The sequence below is a fragment of the Bubalus bubalis genome, chromosome 16, assembly GCF_019923935.1.
Source record: "Bubalus bubalis isolate 160015118507 breed Murrah chromosome 16, NDDB_SH_1, whole genome shotgun sequence".
Taxonomy (NCBI): Eukaryota; Metazoa; Chordata; class Mammalia; order Artiodactyla; family Bovidae; genus Bubalus; species Bubalus bubalis.
In genome coordinates this window covers 11,415,066-11,435,913 of record NC_059172.1, presented here as the reverse complement: position 1 = coordinate 11,435,913, position 20,848 = coordinate 11,415,066, and the positions used below count along the sequence as shown (strand labels likewise).

General features: G+C 39.5%; 1 protein-coding gene across 2 annotated transcripts in view; it reads left to right on the top strand.

Moving 5' to 3' along the window:
- The first annotated feature begins 230 nt into the window (after positions 1-230).
- The window catches only part of API5 (apoptosis inhibitor 5), a 28,206-nt gene continuing 7,588 nt past the window's right edge, over positions 231-20,848 (top strand). For both annotated transcript variants that reach the window (XM_006067225.4, XM_006067224.4), the window contains exons 1-11: positions 231-455; positions 9,356-9,517; positions 10,606-10,699; positions 11,163-11,228; positions 11,755-11,906; positions 13,784-13,990; positions 14,418-14,522; positions 15,618-15,707; positions 16,869-17,050; positions 18,754-18,847; positions 19,697-19,753. In XM_006067225.4, the coding sequence (XP_006067287.1) occupies positions 387-455; positions 9,356-9,517; positions 10,606-10,699; positions 11,163-11,228; positions 11,755-11,906; positions 13,784-13,990; positions 14,418-14,522; positions 15,618-15,707; positions 16,869-17,050; positions 18,754-18,847; positions 19,697-19,753 (1,278 nt within the window). In that variant the 5' untranslated portion in view covers positions 231-386. The remainder of the gene's footprint in view (positions 456-9,355; positions 9,518-10,605; positions 10,700-11,162; positions 11,229-11,754; positions 11,907-13,783; positions 13,991-14,417; positions 14,523-15,617; positions 15,708-16,868; positions 17,051-18,753; positions 18,848-19,696; positions 19,754-20,848) is intronic.

The window sequence follows — 20,848 nt, the reverse complement described above, 5'->3', positions numbered from 1 at the left end:
TCTCATCCTCTATCGTCCCCTTCTCCTCCCGCCTTCAATCTTTGCCAGCATCAGGGTGTTTTTCCAGGCACCAGCCTTCCAAAAAAAAAAAAAAAACGACAAGCTTCTCTAATCGTCCTTGCGGCTTTTTGCACCTCCCAGAGCTAGAGGGCGACCAAAGCCCATACGGCGCGTTGGCCGGCAACTAAGGCCGCTCCCGACGCGCACGTCCTTACGTAGACGTTGGGGGAGGAGCCGCCCTGTGCGCGGTGACTGGCGGCGGCACTGGCGGCAGCTGGAGGCGGAGTAGTGCGGGTCGCAGGCTTGGAGAACTTCGGCGGCGGCGGGGGCGCCGGCGACGACGACGACGAGGACAGCAGGAGCGGGCCCCGGGCTTGTCGTTCACCATGCCGACCGTGGAGGAGCTTTACCGCAACTACGGCATCTTAGCCGATGCCACGGAGCAAGTGGGCCAAGTGAGTAACCCAGCGGCCTGCGGGCCCGGCGTTCCGCGGCCTCGAAAGCGCTCCCCGGGCCCGGCGGGGGCTGCTGCTTCGCCCGCCCGCGAGCTCCTGGCCGCCCGGGCTGTTTTCGTCGGGGTGAGCCCCTCCCGGGAGTGCAGATCCGGGCTTCACCAGCCGGAGTGCGGTCCCCGCGTCCCAGGCTCCTCTGCCTCCCGTGGTCAGCCTTTTCTCACCGTTTCCTAATTCAGCTTTTTCAGCACCCCACCCCACCCCCAGTTCAGTCTCCCCTGATCCTTGTCCTCCAGGGTCCTTTGAAGTCCTTCTCCTTTTCGGTGGCGCTCAATCCCTTGGACGATTAAATTGTGAGTTCAGAAACGCCTTTCTCGAGGCAAAAATCTGCAGTTAATTTAGGAAGAGCTCTTGGGAGACAGAAGTTTGTGAAATACCGAAGGGGCCGTTACGTCTAGACTTTAATGAGGGCTTATGATTTCGTTATTTAGCCTATTCGATGAGCGCCTGCCAGGAACCAGGTTCTGCCGCCGGAAGTACGAGAAAGACAGACCCGTGCTCTCCCAGGACGCATCTTTAGTGAGGGAGAGCAGGGATAAATAAGAAAGTTAGATGCTTCCCTCCCGCCCCACCCACCACACACACACTCACACACCCCGTGGAAAGTGTGAAGAAAATATAACAGGGCCGCGCGCGGGGGTAAGGGGGTGGTGTGCAGCTTTAAATAGAGTTGTCTGGCAAGAGTTCCCTAAAGGGTTTGCCCAGACACAACTTCAGCAGTGCTGAATCGGCCCTCCGAGCCGCTGCTTCTTTGTGAGCCTTCAAGTGCTAGAGTCCATTGAACTTGAGGAGTTGATAAAGTGGTGGTGTGTTTTCTTGGTAAAAGAACCAGTCTCTCCCCGACATAATCTCCATCACTGTTAGAAATCCCATGCTGTATCTTTTCAGGGCTTAAAACGTCATTTGATTCTCCTGCTTACCCATCCCAAAGCAGTAGGAAGTGGGAGATCCTAGAGACTGATAACATTAGCAAAGCTGTGGCTGTACATCTCCCATCCTTTTTTTCTGAACATGTGTAATTCAGTTCAGTTCAGATGCTCTGTCGTGTCCGACTCTTTGCAACCCATGGACTGCAGCACACCATGCTTCCCTGTCCATCACCAACTCTCAGAGCCTACTCAAACTCATGTCCATCCAGTCGATGATGCCGTCCAGCCATCTCATCCTCTGTCATCCCTTTCTCCTCCCGCCTTCAATCTTTCCCAGCATCAGGGTCTTTTCCAGTGAGTCAGTTCTTCACATCAGGTGGCCAGAGTATTGGAACTTCAACTTCAGCATCAGTCCTTCCAATGAATATTCAGGACTGATTTCCTTTAGGATTGACTGGTTAGATCACCTTGCAGTCTGAGAGACTCTCAAGGGTCTTCTCCAACACCACAGTTTAAAAGCATCAGTTCTTCTGTGCTTAGCTTTCTTTATGGTCCAACTCTCACATCCATACATGACTACTAGAAAAACCATAGCTTTGACTAGACAGACCTTTGTTGGCTAAGTAATGTCTGTGCTTTTTAATATGCTGTCTAGGCTGGTCGTAGCTTTTCTTCCAAGGAGCAAGCATCTTTTAATTTCATGGCTGCAGTCACCATCTGCAGTGATATTGGAGCCCAAGAAAATAAACTCTGTCATTGTTTCCCCATCTGTTTGCCATGAAGTGATGGTACCAAATGCCATGATCTTAGTTTTTTGGATGTTGAGTGTTAAGCCAGCTTTTTCACTCTCCTCTTTCACTTTCATCAAGGGGCTCTTTAGTTCCTCTTCGCTTTCCGCCATAAGGGTGATGTCCTCTGCATATCTGAGGTTTCTGATATTTCTCCTGGCAATCTTGATTTCAGCTTGTGCTTCATCCAACCCAGCATTTCACATGATATACTCTGCATATAGGTTAAATCATCAGGGTGACAATATACAGCCTTGACATACTCCTTTCCCAATTTGGAACCAGTCCATTGTTCCATGTGCGGTTCTGACTGTTGCTTCCTGACCTGTCTCTCAGGAGGCAGGTAAAGTGGTCTGGTATTCCCATCTCTTTAAGAGAAAGAGTAAAGAGATGTATAATTCAGGTTGAATCGTTGTGAGCTGAACAAAAAACTTAATTTGGGACCATATTTAGCTTAATCTAGAATTGTGAATATACCAGTTTCAAGTATCAGTTGATTTTTCTTTCCTACACATTTCCACTTTAGTAGAGAATTTTGATGTCATCGATGAGAAATACTTACTGATAGTCTGTTGTGGATGTTTATAGGGTGTGTGTGTGTTAAGTCAGCTGTGAAGGAAACATTTTCTGCCCATTGAGGCAGGGTGGGGAAAACTTGCATGGTCACTCAGTTTGAGCTTTTGTTGTCCTTGTTCCTCAAGGGAACTAGTAAGTGAAGATGTTCTTGTTCATTATGACTGAGTTAGGGAAGAGTGTAGCAAATTGTTCTGCCTAAAATTGACTTCATTGCAGAGGGGATGGGGGACAAAAGATAGAACAGTGATTCTCAAGTCAGTTGTATACGCTGCTCTCCCAAAGAGGTGATTCAGGATTCTTCCCAAGAACCCAGTGCTGTCCTGTACCCCAACCCTCATTTTTCGCTGGACAGTCACCTACTTAGAGTATGTTAGAGAAAACAGAAGCCAAACTGGAGTTTTCCTATTCTATGAATTTGAGAGTTGTTCAGATTTTCCTCTTATGTCATCTTTAGTTATAAATCTACCAGCTTAGGTTGAGAGTTCTTCCTCAAGAGGTCAGTAATGTTTCTCAGAAGAAATCTGCTTTTAATTTAGGAAGAGTGCTTAGGAGACAGAAGTTTGTGAAAAACAGGAGGGCCGCCTTTCACGCAGATTTGAATGAGGACCTGCATGTCATTTATTCAGTATCTTTTTTGAGTGCCTATCATGTACCAAACACCGTTGTTGATTTAGTCACTAAGTCACATCCAATTCTTTGTGACCCCGTGGACTGTAGCCCACCAGGCTCCTCTGTCCGAAGGATTTCTCAGGGAAGAATACTGGAGTCAGTTGCCATTTCCTTCTCCAGAGGAGCTTCCTGACCCGTGAATGGAAACCGCGTCTCCTGCTTGGCAGGTGATTCTTTACTGCTGAGCCACCTGGGAAGCCCACCAGCCACTCTGCTGGACAGTGAGGTTTTAGCATAGTTCTTTTAAGTGATAGGACATCAGTACCTTCATGACACTGTGATGTCAAGTGTCAAACAACTAAATAAGATAAAAGACCTCTGTGTAGTAAAGTGTCATGATTTGCTGAGCCTCAGACTGTAAATTCTGGTAGAACTGAAGCTGGCCTAAACCATAATGCCAACTAATTCTGCTCTATTGTGTAATAATGCTTCCCTTTTAGAGAAAATTCCTAAAACTGCTCACTAAAGAAAAGTGTATTGGGCTTCAAGATACTGCTTACAAATTTTAATTGAAAGCAACAGCCAACTTAACAGAAGGGACACCATTCATGATTTTTTAAGGAGAGGAAAAAATATTTACATTCTTAATGTACCTAAGCCAGATTTTCATGTTACCTTAGAAGATTTACAGTAGAGAGTTTGAATTTTCTGGCAGGCACCTCTCTGGACTATCCTGGTGGCTCAGATGGTAGAGAATCCATCTGCAATGCAGGAGACCTGGGTTCAATCCTTGGGTCTGGAAGATCCTCTGGAGAAGGGAATGGCAACCCACTCCAGTGTTCCTGCCTGGAAAATTCCATGAACAGTGTATGCGGTCGCAAAAAGTCTGACACGACTGAGCAACTAACACACACTTCTCTGGACACTTTTGAAACCATGTTTGAGTTTCTTAGTCTAGAACTTCCTTGTAACTTTATTTTGATTTTCACCCTTTTTCAAAGAGGTGAATTCCACAGTTGCTCAGGGAGCTGCCACTGAGGGGGCTGCCCAGAGTTAAATTCTTTTATTTTTTTGTTTCTCTCCTTGCCTTGTCCCATGCCCTTCAGTAGAACATTTGAAGAAATACAGTCAAGGAAGGAACAGGTACATATTTACCACATAACCCTTGTTTTCAGGGAGTCTCTCTTGAATGAAGAAGGGAACCTTATACACACATACTCAGACATATTTAAACTGTGAACATGTATGTTCTAAGAAGCAAACTGCAGGTCATAAATTCTAAGTGAAGCATTATTTAATACCTCAAAACTTGCAGTCCTTCTGTCGTCTCTCCTCTTGTAACCTCCTTGCTCGGCCCCCTTTCTCCCGCTCTGCCTCTGCCACTCCTTAGGCAGGTCTCCTTCCTCTGCTGTGTTCCTTAGCCCTCTCTCAGCCCTTTTCCTGGTTCCCAACAGGCCATAAAAGCACATGCTGTGGCCCATCATTAGATTTTGTCTCAACTTTTTATGAGTGTACTTAATTTTAAGATGTAAATATTTAATTTTATGTTATGTAGTCAAGAAAAACTAAAAAAAAAAAAAAAAAGAAAAACTTAAAGAAAAACCAAACACCTATTAAGGGATTTTGGCAGTTAGACTGCGGTAAGATCTGACCAATATAACACCTAAACTCTGATTTCTCTTGTATTCTCTTACACAGGAGTGTATTGGCTCTAAGGGTAGAAGAGTATAAACTTTACTGACTTATGTTTCATGATATAGCATTCTTTTGGTACTTTTTTCTGGCATGCTTAAGCTAAAATCAAAGACCAACCAAGTTCATAATCCCTCAAAAATATGTAGAAGTGTTAACAGTTTAACACACAAACTAAGTTTAATTGAGTCTAAGGAAGGAAAGAATACAGCTTAGTTCATCCATCTTCTTTTTATGTCATACTTGAGAAATTTGTTGGAACTGCATCCTTTCTTCTCTAAAGTAATAGCTTTACTTTGCACATCACTGGCTACTTATTAGTTGTGATTTCACTTTTTCTTTTAGAATGTGTCTACTAAATGCGAATCAAATTGTAACTTTTTTACTTGAAAATATCTTAATGATTTCTTTTGCATTTGCTCTTTTTATTAGATATTAAAATCACAGATATAGTTTTAGAAATGTATTAAAAATGTTTACAATTAAAGCCTTTTATTAGGATGATAAATCATTTATCTAGCTAAAATATACAACTGTTGGGAAAGGAAAGTGCACAGTGCTGTGTAGTATGTGAAACATTTTATTGTGTTTACACACCTACCTGTTAAAGAATCACTGTGATCACTGAAAATATCACTTACATCTTGTGTCTTCTTTGAAAACCAGAAGTAGTAACTACTTGAGGGAGATTTCTATTCAAAAGTCTTGTCCGTATACTTCAGTTGAAAAGCAGATAACTTAAAAAGCTGGCAAAGAGAATATAATTTTATTTTGCATTTCATAAAGGATAATTAAAGTCTGTTAATAATGTCTGTGAAATTATTTGATAAAACTGATGACTATTAATGGTAGTTTAACGATGTTAAAATGTCTTAACTTTCCAAAGGTCTTATGTTTAGGATAATACGTTCCCGTTTACATGCTTGTGTGAAGCCTGTATTTAGGACTCAAATTACCTTTGACAACCCTGGATCTGGCAAACTTTTCTTTCTCTCCTCTTTTGTTAATTAAGATCTCAGAATACTAATTTGAAAGATTCCAATTAAAGAAGCTTGGTATTAGACACAGATCATGACTTAAAAACCCATCAGAACTATGTTTGGGTCCTGGATCTGCTACTTAACCTACTGTGTGGTTCTGGACAAATTATTTCCCTTTTCTGAGCCTTGGTGGTTTTCTCATCTGAAAAATAGGGATAGTAGTAACACCTAACTCACAGGATTACTGTGAGGCATTCCACACAATACACAAGGCATTCCACAGCCCCTTGTAGGCTTTCAGCAGATGTTGCTGGTGATCCCTTTTTGTTCTATTCCAGATTTTTTTTCCTTGGTAGGGGGATGGGTTGTTTCAAGCAGGAATTCTTCATTTACTTCTAGACAGTGAATTTTAGACAATTCAAAGGTCTTTCTAAGTTAAGCTTGAAATTCAAGTTAAAGGAAATTGGACTGATAACTCTGCAAAAAGTAAGGATGTCAGATGGCTCCAGACTTGGATTTTATGACGTCTACTGAGGGCTTCCCTGGTGGGAAGCTTTTACTTTCAAACAATAAAGAATCCGACTGCAGTGCAGGAGACCTGGGTTGGCTCCCTGGGTCAGGAAGATCCCCTGAAGAAGGGAATAGCAACCCACTCCAGTATTCTTGCCTGGGAAATCCCATAGACAGAGGAGTCTGGCAGTCCATGCAGTGTCAAAGAGTCGGACATGACTGAGCACCTAACACTTTCACTTTCACACTGAGCGACTAACGTTTTCACTTTTCAGAAGCTATGGAGCAAGCTACAGAAGTGTTAAGTGGCAGAGAAGTCAGCCATGATATTTTTTGAACCTTTGCACTAAAAAGTGGGTAATATACTTTTGAAGTAGTAATTCCTGAAGGCTGATTTTGTGTCTGCATTTCATGAGGAAGCTGTCCTTATTCACAGAAATTTCTGTTATTTAGGGGTTGGTATTAATTTTTAAGATAGGAGGAGTTGTCATTAATCTAGTAAATATGCATATATTAAAATCTGTACCGTTCAAAGATCTAATTGTGACCATAGCCTTTTGATACATAAAACACTTTATTTCTGATTATTTTTTTTAAAATAGTGTCCTTAATTGAGATTCCAATGAACCTAAATATCTTTGCATCCTGCCTTTTTTTTTCTCTTGAGTCTGTAATATACTGGATGTTCTTTAGTCATCCACTTAACTTATCTAAAGCATTTAGAGGATTGCCTTTTACAGAGTAAATACAATGCTGTGTACATATTTGGTTTAGTAGTATGTTTAAGGTTTTCCAGTAATTAAAAGTTTTCTGTAGTCACGATACGTATTGCTTTGTTTCCCAACTTGATCCATTAATAAAAGGGCTAGTTTGGAGGCAAGTGTGTAGCGGGGACTGGGAATTTGTTGACTCTTCATATATTGTGAGTATCTGAGGGCAAGCACTTCTGAAATTTTTTTTTAAAGGAAACAAACGAACTTTGAATGTATTATTTTAATGAAAAGTTAAATATGTGACATTGGGCATGCAGAACAAATTACCATTTTTATATTCTAAAACATGAGGCAAAATAAAGCTTCCTAACTTTCCTCTTATTGCTTAATTTCAGGAATATATTCTACCTTGTGCAATGTGCTCATTGAAAATAGATCAGTATATCTAAACGTAACACAATTATTTGAGAATTGTGTTTCTTCAGTCTGTTCAGTTGCTCAGTCATGTCAGACTCTTTGCAACCCATGGACTGCAGCACGCCAAGCTTCCCTGTCCATCACTAACTCCCAGAGCTTACTCAGACTCATGTCCATCCAGTTGGTGATGCCATCCAACTGTCTCATCCTCTGTCGTCCCCTTCTCTTCCCGCCTTCAGTCTTTCCCAGCATCAGGGTCTTTTCCAGTGAGTCAGTTCTTCACATCAGGTGGCCAAAGTATTGGAGCTTCAGCTTCAGTATCAGTCCTTCCAATGAATATTCAGGACTGATTTCCTTTAGGCTGGACTGGTTCGATCGCCTTGCAGTCCAAGAGACTCTCAAGGGTCTTCTCCAATACCACAGTTCAAAAGCATCAGTTCTTCTGCACTTAAGCTTTCTTTATGGTCCAACTCTCACATCCATACATGACTACTGGAAAAACCATAGCTTTGACTAGACGGACCTTTGTTGGCAAAGTAAATGTCTCTGTTTTTTAAATATGCTATCTAGGTTGGTCATAGCTTTTCTTCCAAGGAGCAAGTGTCTTTTAATTTCAATGGCTGCAGTCACCATCTGCAGTGATTTTGGAGCCCAAAAAATATAAAGTCTGTCACTGTTTCCATTGTTTCCCCATCTATTTGGCATGAAGTGATGGGACCAAATGCCATGATCTTAGTTTTTTGAATGTTGAGTGTTATGCCAGCTTTTTCACTCTACTCTTTCACTTTCACTAAGAGGCTTTTTAGTTCCTCTTCACTTTCTGCCATAAGGGTGGTGTCATCTGCCTATCTGAGGTTATTGATATTTCTCCTGGCAATCTTGATTCCCGCTTGTGCTTCATCCAGCCCAGCATTTCACATAATGTACTCTGCATATAAGTTAAATAAACAGGGTGACAGTATACAGCATTGACGTACTCCTTTCCCAGTTTGGAGCCAGTCTGTTGTTCCATGTCCAGTTCTAACTGTTGCTTCCTGACCTGCATACAGATTTCTCAGGAGGCAGGTAAGGTGGTCTGGTATTCCCATCTCTGAAAGAATTTCCCACAGTTTGTTGCAATCCACACAGTCAAAGGCTTTAGTGTAGTCAGTGAAGCAGAGGTAGATGTTTTTCTGGAATTGTCTTGCATTTTCTATGATCCAACAGATGTCAGCAATTTGATCTGTGGTTCTTCTGCCTTTTCTAAATCCAGCTTGAACATCTGGAATTTCTCAGTTCACATACTATTGAAGCCTAGCTTGGAGAATTTCGAGCATTACTTTGCTAGCGTGTGAGATGAGTACAGTTGTGTTTATTCTGTTTATTACAAAATTTTAAAGCACGATACAGTCACAAGACTAAGAACAGTTAATCACCAAATGAAGAAGTGTTAGTACATAACAAACCTTTTTTTTCCACATAAAATTAGATTCATTCTTCTCTCTTTCCCAAATGACAAAGAATAATGTGAAGGGCAGGGAGCAGATAGTAGGAAGGTAGGTGTTAAATTTAAGCAGTAAAACTCCCAAAGTAAGCCCTATTTCTTAGCCTGTGTGAAATTTTACTAACTTAAAGCAAGCTCAAAGAAGTTTGTTTAACTTGCCATTCTTCAAAATTGTATTTCTTTTCTGCTTTATTCTTTTGTTTCAGCATAAAGATGCTTATCAAGTGATATTGGATGGTGTCAAAGGTGGTACCAAGGAAAAAAGATTAGCAGCTCAGTTTATTCCAAAATTCTTTAAGCATTTTCCAGAATTGGCTGATTCTGCTATCAATGCACAGTTAGACCTCTGTGAAGATGAAGACGTATCGGTACGTTTATGGTTGATACTTTCAGCAAGTTTTCAGGTGTTGCTTTTGCCACTTTCAGACATTTTCTCTGTGTAGCTAATGTAACTGAAGTACCAGGCCTATTAGTGCATGATAAAATACTGCCGTCGGGTCTGGTCTGGTGGGACAGCATCCCAGGGCTTCAGTCTGCATGTGAGAAAACGTGTCAGCTCTTTCTCCACCTTTCAGTTGTGAAAAATGCATGCAAAATACTTCGTTTTGCTTATTTATTATCCACTGTTGAAAACAGTTGTGGCTCACATCTTTTTCGTAGATTGTTAGGCAGCGTACATGTGAAATCAGACTAGCTTTAGCTTGTAGTCAACTTATGCTTTCTTGGATATTTAAAATAATAATAGCATTGCAGCATAAAATATAGTTTCAACACCCCTAAATATTTTTCATAGCAGAAAAATAATTGAACTGTGAAATAATTGTATGTTATTACTGGAATAAAAAGGAGTAGTTTTTCCTTGGAACAGAATTAAGCATTAGCATTTCTGGCTGCTGATACAAGTTGCTAAGAATTTTCGACTATTAGCCCCTGGCTTTTCAAATGAAAGTAGTGAATCATCAACATTTTGTGCAAAATTTGAATTTTTATATTAAACTAAATAAGCCAAGATCCTGTATTTGGAATTATGTACACAGAATATATCCACAAATTTGCATACTGAACATCCTAAAGTAAGTCGTTACTAGCTATGACCTTGGCCACTGCAGCCATTCTTGAGGGATACGGTATGGTGTGCCCACAGGTAGGTAGTAAAAACCCAACAATTGTATATAGTCAACATATAGACTGTTTATAATCTCAAGTCTGTCTACTCGAGTCAGATAATTGTATTTAATGTCCCTTTCCACCGCATTTTGTTTCATATTCTGTGAAGCTTGAATATTAAAGTGGAATAAATTATTTCTAAAACTGAAAATCTCATGTTATATATTTTTGTGGCGCATATGCCGGTTATTACAGTTTCTCTCGTGCTTTTTGTCCTCTTTAAAGGTCGAGGTTGTTGTTTTTATTCATGGTAGTATTTGGTAAATTTTTTATTTGAAATTATGTTCAGATTCGACGTCAAGCAATTAAAGAGCTGCCTCAGTTTGCCACTGGAGAAAATCTCCCCCGAGTGGCAGATATACTAACCCAACTTTTGCAAACAGGTAAGGAATTTTATTATTACCCTTTTATCTAAATGTAACTTCTCTGAAATATTCTTTTTTTTCCCCCCCCCTGAAGATTTGCCTTTGATAGAAATTTAAATTCTTTTTTCATACAGTTAGTTTGAAGCTTAATGACTTATGACTGTCTGATTTCTAGTTTTGTTTTGAATTCTGTTTGTGAAGGTATAATGACTGGATGCTTTGGGGGATTTTGATGCATTGTGATCTGTCACCCCCAGCTTCCTGTAGTTTCTTAACTGTACCATCTTATGATCTTAGCATCAGCGCTTGCCAGGTACACTGGATCAGGGTCTCTACCCTTCCAGGAAAGATGTGTTTTCTTGGTACCTGAGATAAATGCTTAGTTTACGTCTCCTCTCAGTGTAATCTGTGACAAACTGTGTTGAGTCTTAAGTTTGAAAATGAAGCAGATTATACACTGTACCTCTTTCTCTCTATCCAGATGACTCTGCAGAATTTAACTTAGTGAACAACGCCCTCCTAAGTATATTTAAGATGGATGCAAAAGGTAAGGCCACTTCTTGTTCTGAATTGTGTTTGATGTCCTAACAAATTGAGGAGTTTGGCATTTCTCATTAAGGGTAAAGTCTGGGATTCACCCAGACATCTGTTTCATAAAAATTCTAAGTGTTCTCAGGGGACAAAAAAGCAGCTTAGCTCAAGCTGTTGAGTCAAGATGACTCAGAAAACCAGAAGAAATAATTTTAAAAATAGACCAAACTTTTCCCTTAGAAATACGTTGGAAAAACTCTGTTTCCCACTTGAAAAAATTCATCCAAAAATACCTGGGCTTATTTACTATTAATAATGATAAAAAAGGAATGTCATGCTGAAGCTGATTCTGAGTCCATGAACAAAGTATATGATCATCTTATGGTTGAGACTGTAGAAATTTTAGACTGGTTTAACCAGTATCAGTGATATTCATGATGTATATTAATTCACTTGAAAAGAAATGCTGTAATTCAAATTAACTTGAAGGATGTCATTCCTATATAGAATTGACTTCTGGATGCAACTATTTTGTTTTGCAGGGACTTTAGGTGGCTTGTTCAGCCAAATACTTCAAGGAGAGGACATTGTTAGAGAACGAGCAATTAAATTCCTTTCTACAAAACTTAAGACTTTACCAGATGAAGTCTTAACAAAGGAAGTAGAGGAACTTATACTAACTGAATCCAAAAAGGTAAGCTTCCGTTATCTCTTAGTGAACTTCTCTAATGCACAGGAACATAGTTGATTTTAGCACTGTTCATCAGTGCTATACGTAGCTTGTTTATAAGAGCATATGTCCCATAAGAACCATTGTAGAACTTCAGGATTTTCTTCTGTTGTATTTTGCACTTTGGTCACTTTAATGGGAAGTGGAGAAGATAAAAGGAGAAGGGGGCGGTAGAGGATGAGATGGTTGGATGGCATCACCAATCAATGAACATGAACCTGGGCGAACTCCGGGAGATGGTAAGGGACACAGAGGCCTGACCTGCTGCAGTCCATGGGGTTGCAAAGAGTCAGACATGACTTAGTGACTGAACAACAACAGCAACACTTGTAATGATGAATCACTGTGTTACTTTAAAGGGTTTCAGTTCAGTTCAGTCGCTCAGTCCTGTCCGACTCTTTGCGACCCCATGAATCGCAGCATGCCAGGCCTCCCTGTCCATCACCAACTCCTGGAGTTCACTCAAACTCATGTCCATCGAGTCAGTGATGCCATCCAGCCATCTCATCCTCTGTCGTCCCCTTCTCCTCCTGCCCCCAACCCCTCCCAGCATCAGAGTCTTTTCCAGTGAGTCAGCTCTTCCCATGAGGTGGCCAAAGATTAAAGGGTTTGATCACATATAAATCCTTTGTGGTATTATCCTCAAAATCTATGCATTCATCAGGTCTCTGAATGAAACATTTCCTTCAGGAAATTTTACTTATTTCCCACCTGTCTCCCTAATTTTAGGATATTCAGCCATAGGATTCTGAATCATTTCAAAATGGAAATGAAATCACCTTGAAATGACCTGTTGCTTTATACTGTCCCATGACACTATAAGCTCAGGAGACCATGCTTATTTGTCTGTGCACCCAGCACTAGCAGAGTTACGGTTGCTAAGATTTGAAAGGTGTGCCACAATTAACTTTTCGTTCAAACAGCACCAAACTTTGGGAATAGTTTATTTTTATGTGTTCAGGAAAATTCAGTGTTGTCTCTAATGGCACCACTCACTTGCTTATTGGCAAGATTTCTTCAGTGAGAGAGAAAGGAGCTGCGTATTTCACTTTTGTGTCTGGTGGGATATGTCATGATTGCTTGCTCCTTTGGTCAGTGAACAGAAAGGTTTAGACCCACTGATACAGAGGACTGAAAATTTGCATGGTCTCCTGTTTTGTTTGTGCTTCCCTTGTGTCTCAGCTGGTAAAGAATCCACCTGCAATGCAGGAGACCTGGGTTCAATCCCTGGGTTGGGAAGATCCCCTGGAGAAAGGAAAGGCTACCCACTCCAGTATTCTGGCCTGGAGAGTTCCACACTGTAAAGAGTTGAACACAACTGAGAGAATTTCACATTTCCTGTTTTGTGTGTAATTACCATGTTAATGTGAATGAGGCTGTTTTTAAATATAAGGAACTGAATCTGATTTAACAGTTTATTGCCAGATTTTCATGATTTTTTTTTTTCCTGCTATCAGCCCCTGAAGAGCCTTTTTAGATATTTTAGATTTAGAGAGTATCCTTAGCCACTCTCCCATGAAATTTTTAACACTGCAGATATACTGTATATCTGTTTATGTACTATATGTACATCTGTGCTTTAGACATAAAAAAAGAGTAAAATTTCCCGAGAACCAAGTGTTGTCCCCTTGGAAACAATATAGTGCACCATTGAGAGTGCATGGCTTATTCTGAAGCTAAGTCGACTGAAGCTTGAAGTTGTTCTCTCTTCAGTGTTTCAGAGATATGAGCAGCAAACTGACTTCTGCACAACGAATTTGCTGTGCAGTTTCAATACTGTTCTTTCTTTTCCATTCAAGTGATAAAGATACTAATAACTATTCTGAATGGTCTCTTTCCAGGTGCTAGAAGATGTGACCGGTGAAGAATTTGTTCTGTTCATGAAGATACTGTCTGGGTTAAAAAGCTTACAGACAGTGAGTGGAAGGCAGCAACTGGTCGAGTTGGTGGCTGAACAGGCTGACCTGGAACAAACCTTCAACCCCTCGGACCCTGACTGTGTGGACAGGCTTTTACAGTGCACTCGGCAGGCGGTACCCCTCTTCTCTGTGAGCTCTTTGTTCTATATAGCTAGTATTTTGATTATGCTATTGGCTTGTAATTGTGTAGATGTACACTTGACCATTCTCCTCAAAGCTCTGCATAAAAGTATTAACACAGTGGAGCAGTCATTTGTTTTATGCAGGCCTAGGTGAAGAGCCCAAAGCAGCAAGAAGTTTCTTTAAAGTCTTGCCTAGAGACTTTTGAAAAGTCTTGAGAATTTTAAGTCCCATGCTCCAGGTTACTTTGCAACTAAGTATATGCTGTCTGTTGAGGTTATTTATGAGATGCTCTGGGATATGCTCTCCCATTGTATTTTAGCTGTAGTACTTGATGCTTTGATACTGAGCATTTGTTGATTGACATTCGACTATTATATTTGAGAGAATATGTATTTATTTTTTTGACAATTCAGTATTCTTTGGATTTTTACAGAAAAATGTTCATTCCACAAGGTTTGTGACTTATTTCTGTGAGCAAGTTCTCCCTAACCTCAGTTCCTTGACTACCCCAGTGGAAGGTCTTGATATACAGTTGGAGGTAAGAGAAAATTTCTGGCTTTAGCACTGAAAAGGCATTGCCATATTTCAACCTAAATGTAAACCACTAACTTGATCTGATTGCTAAGAGATTTAAGGCCTGGTGGTGGCTAGCTAATAACCTGTCCCAGGATTAATTACATGGAAATGCTTTATGGATTCATTGAAAGTTTGCTGCAGTGGGAAAGCAATGCCTGTAGTTTTCATTATAGTCATTCTCTACCTTTGTAGCCTTAATGCTTTTAAATACATTGTTCAGTCATGACAGTTCCTATCTCTGTAACTGATAGAGCCAGGTTTAATTAGATTCACACAAAATGTCGTTTATCCCTTCTCCAATAGAATTGACTACCCTCTCTCCCTTCTATATCAATTGTAATGTACATACACATTTTTTCAGAGCATATAAAAATACTTTACTTCTTTCTCCCAATTTAACCTTATTCCTCTTGGAATCTCCAAAATCTAATGTAGAGCCTGATTCTGAAAAGCACCTGATAATGTTTGTTTAGTTGAACTGAAATATGGAAATATGCCATTTCCTCATAGGTCCTTAGGAGAGAGGAGAGTCTCACTGTGCAATTAAACTGTGGTTTGCTTCACATGTCCTGGGTGTGACTTACCAGACTGGGATTGAGTAAAGCAGAGATGAACCTCAGGAACAGTGGCGGTTACTGATACTTTGATAGTATGCAGAGACTGAGTTTGATAGCCCAGGAGGCCCAGCCTAAATATTAGCAGTGAATATTGCTGGTCGTCTCTTCCTTGTATGTTGTTGTCCTGTAGCAGAGACTGTCGTGTGTGTTCCTTTCCTTACTTATTCCCACAGGCATATTGAGAGCCATGAGATCAGGGTTTCAGGGTCTGCACTGCCACTCATATATTGTGACTTTGCCAAGTTACATTCTCTCTCCGACCTTCAGTTTCCTCAAAGTAAAACAGAGCTGCATCTTTTTTTTTTTCCAGTTCAAACATTATGTTCTGTAAAAGCCTATTTGAAAAATAAGCAATCTTAAATAGTTACCTAGAATATTATCTTACAACCCTTGCTCATTCAAAGAAAAGAATGCTAATAACAGTAAATTGTGTGTTTTAGGTATTAAAACTCTTGGCTGAAATGAGTTCATTTTGTGGTGACATGGAAAAGCTAGAAACAAATTTAAGGAAACTATTTGATAAGTTATTGGTAAGAATTTTTTTCTTTCCTTATGGCATAGTCAGTATAGCATCCCAAAGTTTAGTAGTATAGTATTTACAGATTATGCAGAGCCAAATTTTGAAGTGATTTAGGTAATAATCCTAATGAGTGTTCTTAGCTGCTCAGGCCACAAAATTGTCTACTTTTTTTTTTTTTAATCTGTTTTAGTCTTTTGCATTTCTTCTGTTGTTGATGCTTTAGACAAAATATAATACAAGATTTATATAGTAAGTTTTTCTACTATTTTTTCATCAAAATATTCTAACTGTTTTCTCCAGAGCACCATCGCCATTACTGCCCAGGGCCAAATAGCTTTAACAGCCTAGAAGTAAAGTCATTATGTCATAATTGGTTTTTATTTTGTGGCTTACAGTTTAGGTGTCATATCCAAAAAATCATTATTACCATGACCCAGGTCGAGGAGCTTTATTCCTATGTTTTCTTCTAGGAATTTCATAAGAGATATATATCTTACACTCTTTTTTGTTTTTCTCTTACATACTTGGCTCAGTATAATAATCTCTAGGTCCACCCCTGTGGCTGCAAATGGCACTGCCTCACCCGTTTTCATGGCTGAGTAGTGCTGCAGTGTGTGTGTGCATAGATGCTCCACATCCTGTCTGTTTACCTGTTGATGCACATTAGGTTGCTTCCATACCTTGGCTATTGTAAATAGTGCTGTGAACATTGGAGTGCATGTATCTTTCTGAATTAGTTTTCTCTGGATATTTGCCCAGGAGTAGAATTTCTGGATCATACTATAACTCTTTTTTCAGTTTTTTAAAAAACTTTTTAAGAATACTATTTTAGGAGCATCAGCTTTTGTTGCCAAACCTAGATTGAATCCTGACTCTTCAGCTTGTTTTTTACCTAGGTTCTCAGAACTTCAGTCCCTTCATCTGCCTAGTGCTGGGTTGGCTACTCTCGTCGTCAGTAGCAGCAACAGCTATACTATAGGTTAATATGGAATGTTGACCAGTTGGGTCATTGATCCAAAATGTAAAAGGGATATCTTATGTAAATTTCCTATCTTGGTAGTTTTTAATGTTTCGTGTCTTAAAAGTGTGTCCTATAATTACTTGAGTATATGTTTTATAATTAGAGTGTCTAGAGCAGATCTCCTATATCTCTTGTATTTTCATCTCTTAGGAGTACATGCCTCTCCCTCCAGAAGAAGCAGAAAATGGGGAGAATGCTGGTAATGAAGAACCCAAGCTGCAGTTCAGTTATGTGGAATGTTTGTTGTATAGCTTTCACCAGTTGGGCCGAAAACTTCCAGATTTCTTAACAGCTAAGCTGAATGCAGAAAAGCTCAAAGATTTCAAAATCAGGTGATATATGATTGCAGTGCCCCAGTCCTTGATAAAGGTGAATGCTATCTTGAGGCTGCCTTGGTTTTGTTTTCATTTTGCAAGAGCTTTTTCCCCACCCTTTCTCACTACAATGCAAAAGAATGCAAGAGCCACAAAACAGGAGTGTATACAACTGTGGTGGCATGACAAACGCTTGGCAGAAGACAGCCTTTTACAGAAGTGCACTCTGGCTCTCCTCGCTGGCTTTAGGATAGATATTGGGCTGGTTCTCTGACCTAACACCTCAGATTGTCCTCAGCTGTTCTTTATAGATAACAGCACCTGCCTTACAGAGTTGTGAGAATCAAATTGTCCTCAACTGTTAAATTTATAGATACTAATTTATAGATGCATCTACTTCGGAGAAGGCAGTGGCACCTCACTCTGGTACTCTGGTACTTGCCTGGAAAATCCCATGGATGGAGGAGCCTGGAAGGCTGCAGTCCATGGAGTCGCTGAGGGTCGGACACGACTGAGCGACTTCACTTTCTCTTTTCACTTTCATGCATTGGAGAAGGAAATGGCAACCCACTCCAGTGTTCTTGCCTGGAGAATCCCAGGGACGGGGCATCCTGGTGGGCTGCCGTCTATGGGTTGCACAGAGTCAGACACGACAGAAGTGACTCAGCAGCAGCAGCATCTACCTTATAGAGAATTAAATGACAGTAATGAAAAACTTTAAGCACAGTGCCTGGCATATACTGGGTATTTGGTAAACTATAACTGCTCTTAATCGGAGAAGGCAATGGCAACCCACTCCAGTGTTCTTGCCTGAAGAATCCCAGGGACGGGGGAGCCTGGTGGGCTGCTGTCTATGGGGTCACACAGAGTCGGACACGACTGAAGCGACTTAGCAGCTGCAGCTGCTCTTAATATCTTATAGGGTTTTTATTATGTTATAGTGTGGCTGGAGGAGCAGCACTGGAGAAATCAATTTAAGTTGTTTCTCAGGAAGATACTTTGTATTAAATCATTGTTAATAAATTCTCATCTTAAGCTACTGTATCATCTGTTATTGTCCTCTATGCTTTGGTAAGGCAGAGGTTTATTACTTGCTGAAACATTTGACCAGAAGCAAACATCTTAGGAAATTACTCTGAAAGTGAAAAAAAAAACAGTGATGCCACATTGTTAAGCAGAATTTCTGGAAGGCGGCAGGCTGGAGTTATGGTAGCACTTTTCCACACATACTACCTGGAAACAAATTTGAAAAAAAGATTACTCAACATCCTTTGCAAAATTTTGTTTTATTTTTAAACTGGACCCTAAGGTGCAAATGGGTCAAACACCGTCCCTTGTTAGCAGATAAACACAGATTAAGTGACTTGTGTCTGTCACTTGAGCTTCACTTGACTAGTGGAAGAGAAGACTCCAGGCCACCTGATTCTAACCCATGGTTCTGGGTTGTTTCTAACTTAGGTTAACCTTGCAGGTTAATGTAACAAGTTTCCTTAACCCAGTTCCAAAAGTGTTTCCATTGCCAGGTTGAGTGTGGATTTCTTTCAATTTTTGACAAAAACTACTTTTATTTTACTTATTTGTGTATCTCTTATGATCATACATTGATAATTAAAAGGAAGTCCCCTCAAAGTTCACTCTTTATTGGTAAAGGCTGTAGTTTTCTTCGATTTTAAAACAGTTGCAGTGATGATTTGTTCATTAATAAACACTTCTGCATTTAGGCTGCAGTACTTTGCACGGGGCCTGCAGGTTTACATCAGACAACTCCGCTTGGCTCTCCAAGGCAAAACAGGCGAGGCCTTAAAAACAGATGAGGTGAGAATACTGGCTTATATCTCGTTAGGAAATTTTTATAATAGCCACCATTCATTACAAATTCACACTGAATTCATATATTGAAGTGTACCATTCAACTTTATTTGAACCAATGATTTTAAGTCAAAAGGTTGAAGATACAGTATTAGAAGACTGCATATTTAGCTATATGCTAAGTTATCTAGGAAACTTCTACCATTGTTGAAATGTCTTGAATGTTTCCAAGGTTTGTGAACAGTGTTTTTTACCACACTTTGATACATACTGATCTTTCACTGGGGTCTCATTAGCAGCACATTTTGTTTAAATATTTGTTTAGCAATTGTGACATTTTAAAATTTTACCTTTTTGAAACCCAAACATTAGTTTACATTAAAATTAAAAGTATTAAACTACTAATTCTGTACCAAACTATATCTTGTGTTTATGTTGGGATCTTTGGTTTTCCCTGATCTCATCTATTTTGATCAATCTTCATCCTACTTCATCCTAGTCCTAATGAAATATTTTAAGTTTCATTGTGTCTTTCTGTAACATAAACTAATTTATTTTAAAACAACTGATGGGTGCCAATGACCTGTCCCTTACTTGTTTTTCAAGTGAACTGCATTTAACAGTTTAATGTTCTAACCTGTTGAGGGAAGATAAAGATTATTTCCTGTCTTTGCCATCGCTACATTTATTAATAGTTGAGAAATAGGAATAAGCACTAGCTGTAGATACAAGCCAATGAATTTCCTAACTGTAGAAATGATTCTGAAAAAGAAGTGGAATTGAAGTTTTATATGGGAAAGAAATATATCATAAAAGTTACTGGCATTTTAATTTAATGTTGTTTCCCTTTTACAGAACAAGATTAAAGTCGTTGCATTGAAAATAACAAATAATATTAATGTTTTAATCAAGGTAAGTCTTCCTTTCTTACTCAGCCATCCCAACTAACTAGAAAGTTAGTGCAAGGGATATGTCCGTAACGGTCTAGTGAAGGAGAAATACCATTAAGTTGCATACATTTGGCCTTTTAAAGCTTTACACCTTTTATAATACCAAGTAACATTTTTGTAGCTATTATAATTCGTTTTATTTATTTAAATGTTATTGCAGAAGATACTGTAAACAAAGGGAGGCACGCACAATTCTGACAGACAGCATTGGAGCAGATACATTAGACTCAGAAATTTCACTGACTTAAGCTCTTGTAGTTTTAACGCTATTGGTTCCTTTTGAATGACCAATAAAACCCTGCTTCGCTTATACTAAGAATGGACAGTCTTATGTGGTGCATGACATGTTGTCCCATGCTCTTTTCTGTTAATTTGTCTATGTAATAAATTGAGAGTGTTCTACACTGTAGGCTAAGGTGTACCTTACCATTAAGCCATACATACGCTTCAGTTCCGTTCACCCTCCTCAAGTATCTATTAGCCTAAACAAAAAATTATAACCTGAAAGAACAAAAAAGGAATCACAACAAAGAACCCATCATTTGATATCATAGGTTAACGGTATTGTCACAAGTTAACAGTATTGTAGCCAGGTGGGAGAAAGAAATATTTGTCACACTTACAGCACAAAGCCTGACAGTAACAAAATCAGGGCCAGTGGTATGTCTTAAAAGTAGTCTGGTAAAAAGCCCATGGAATACTTACTTTTTATCGGAAGAGAAAGGGAACTTTTCAGAGAAAACAGTGAGATATTAAGGGATGAATTATCAGTGCCAAGAGGAAAAGGGAAAGGGCATTTAAGAGGGAGGAAAACTGACTCACACCTCAAAGAAAATTTTTATAATAGGCTCCATTTATTTCAAATCTTAAATATAAATCATAGTTTGAAATGGTGAATTAATACATTAAAATATGAGATTTTACTTTATTTGAACTGATACCACAAATAAAAGTTGAAGATAATGTTTAGAATACTTTAAACAAATACTAACTGTGAAAGAAACTCAGTTTACTTTTATCAGATGTTACCTATATATAAAAATTAGGGTAAAATGAT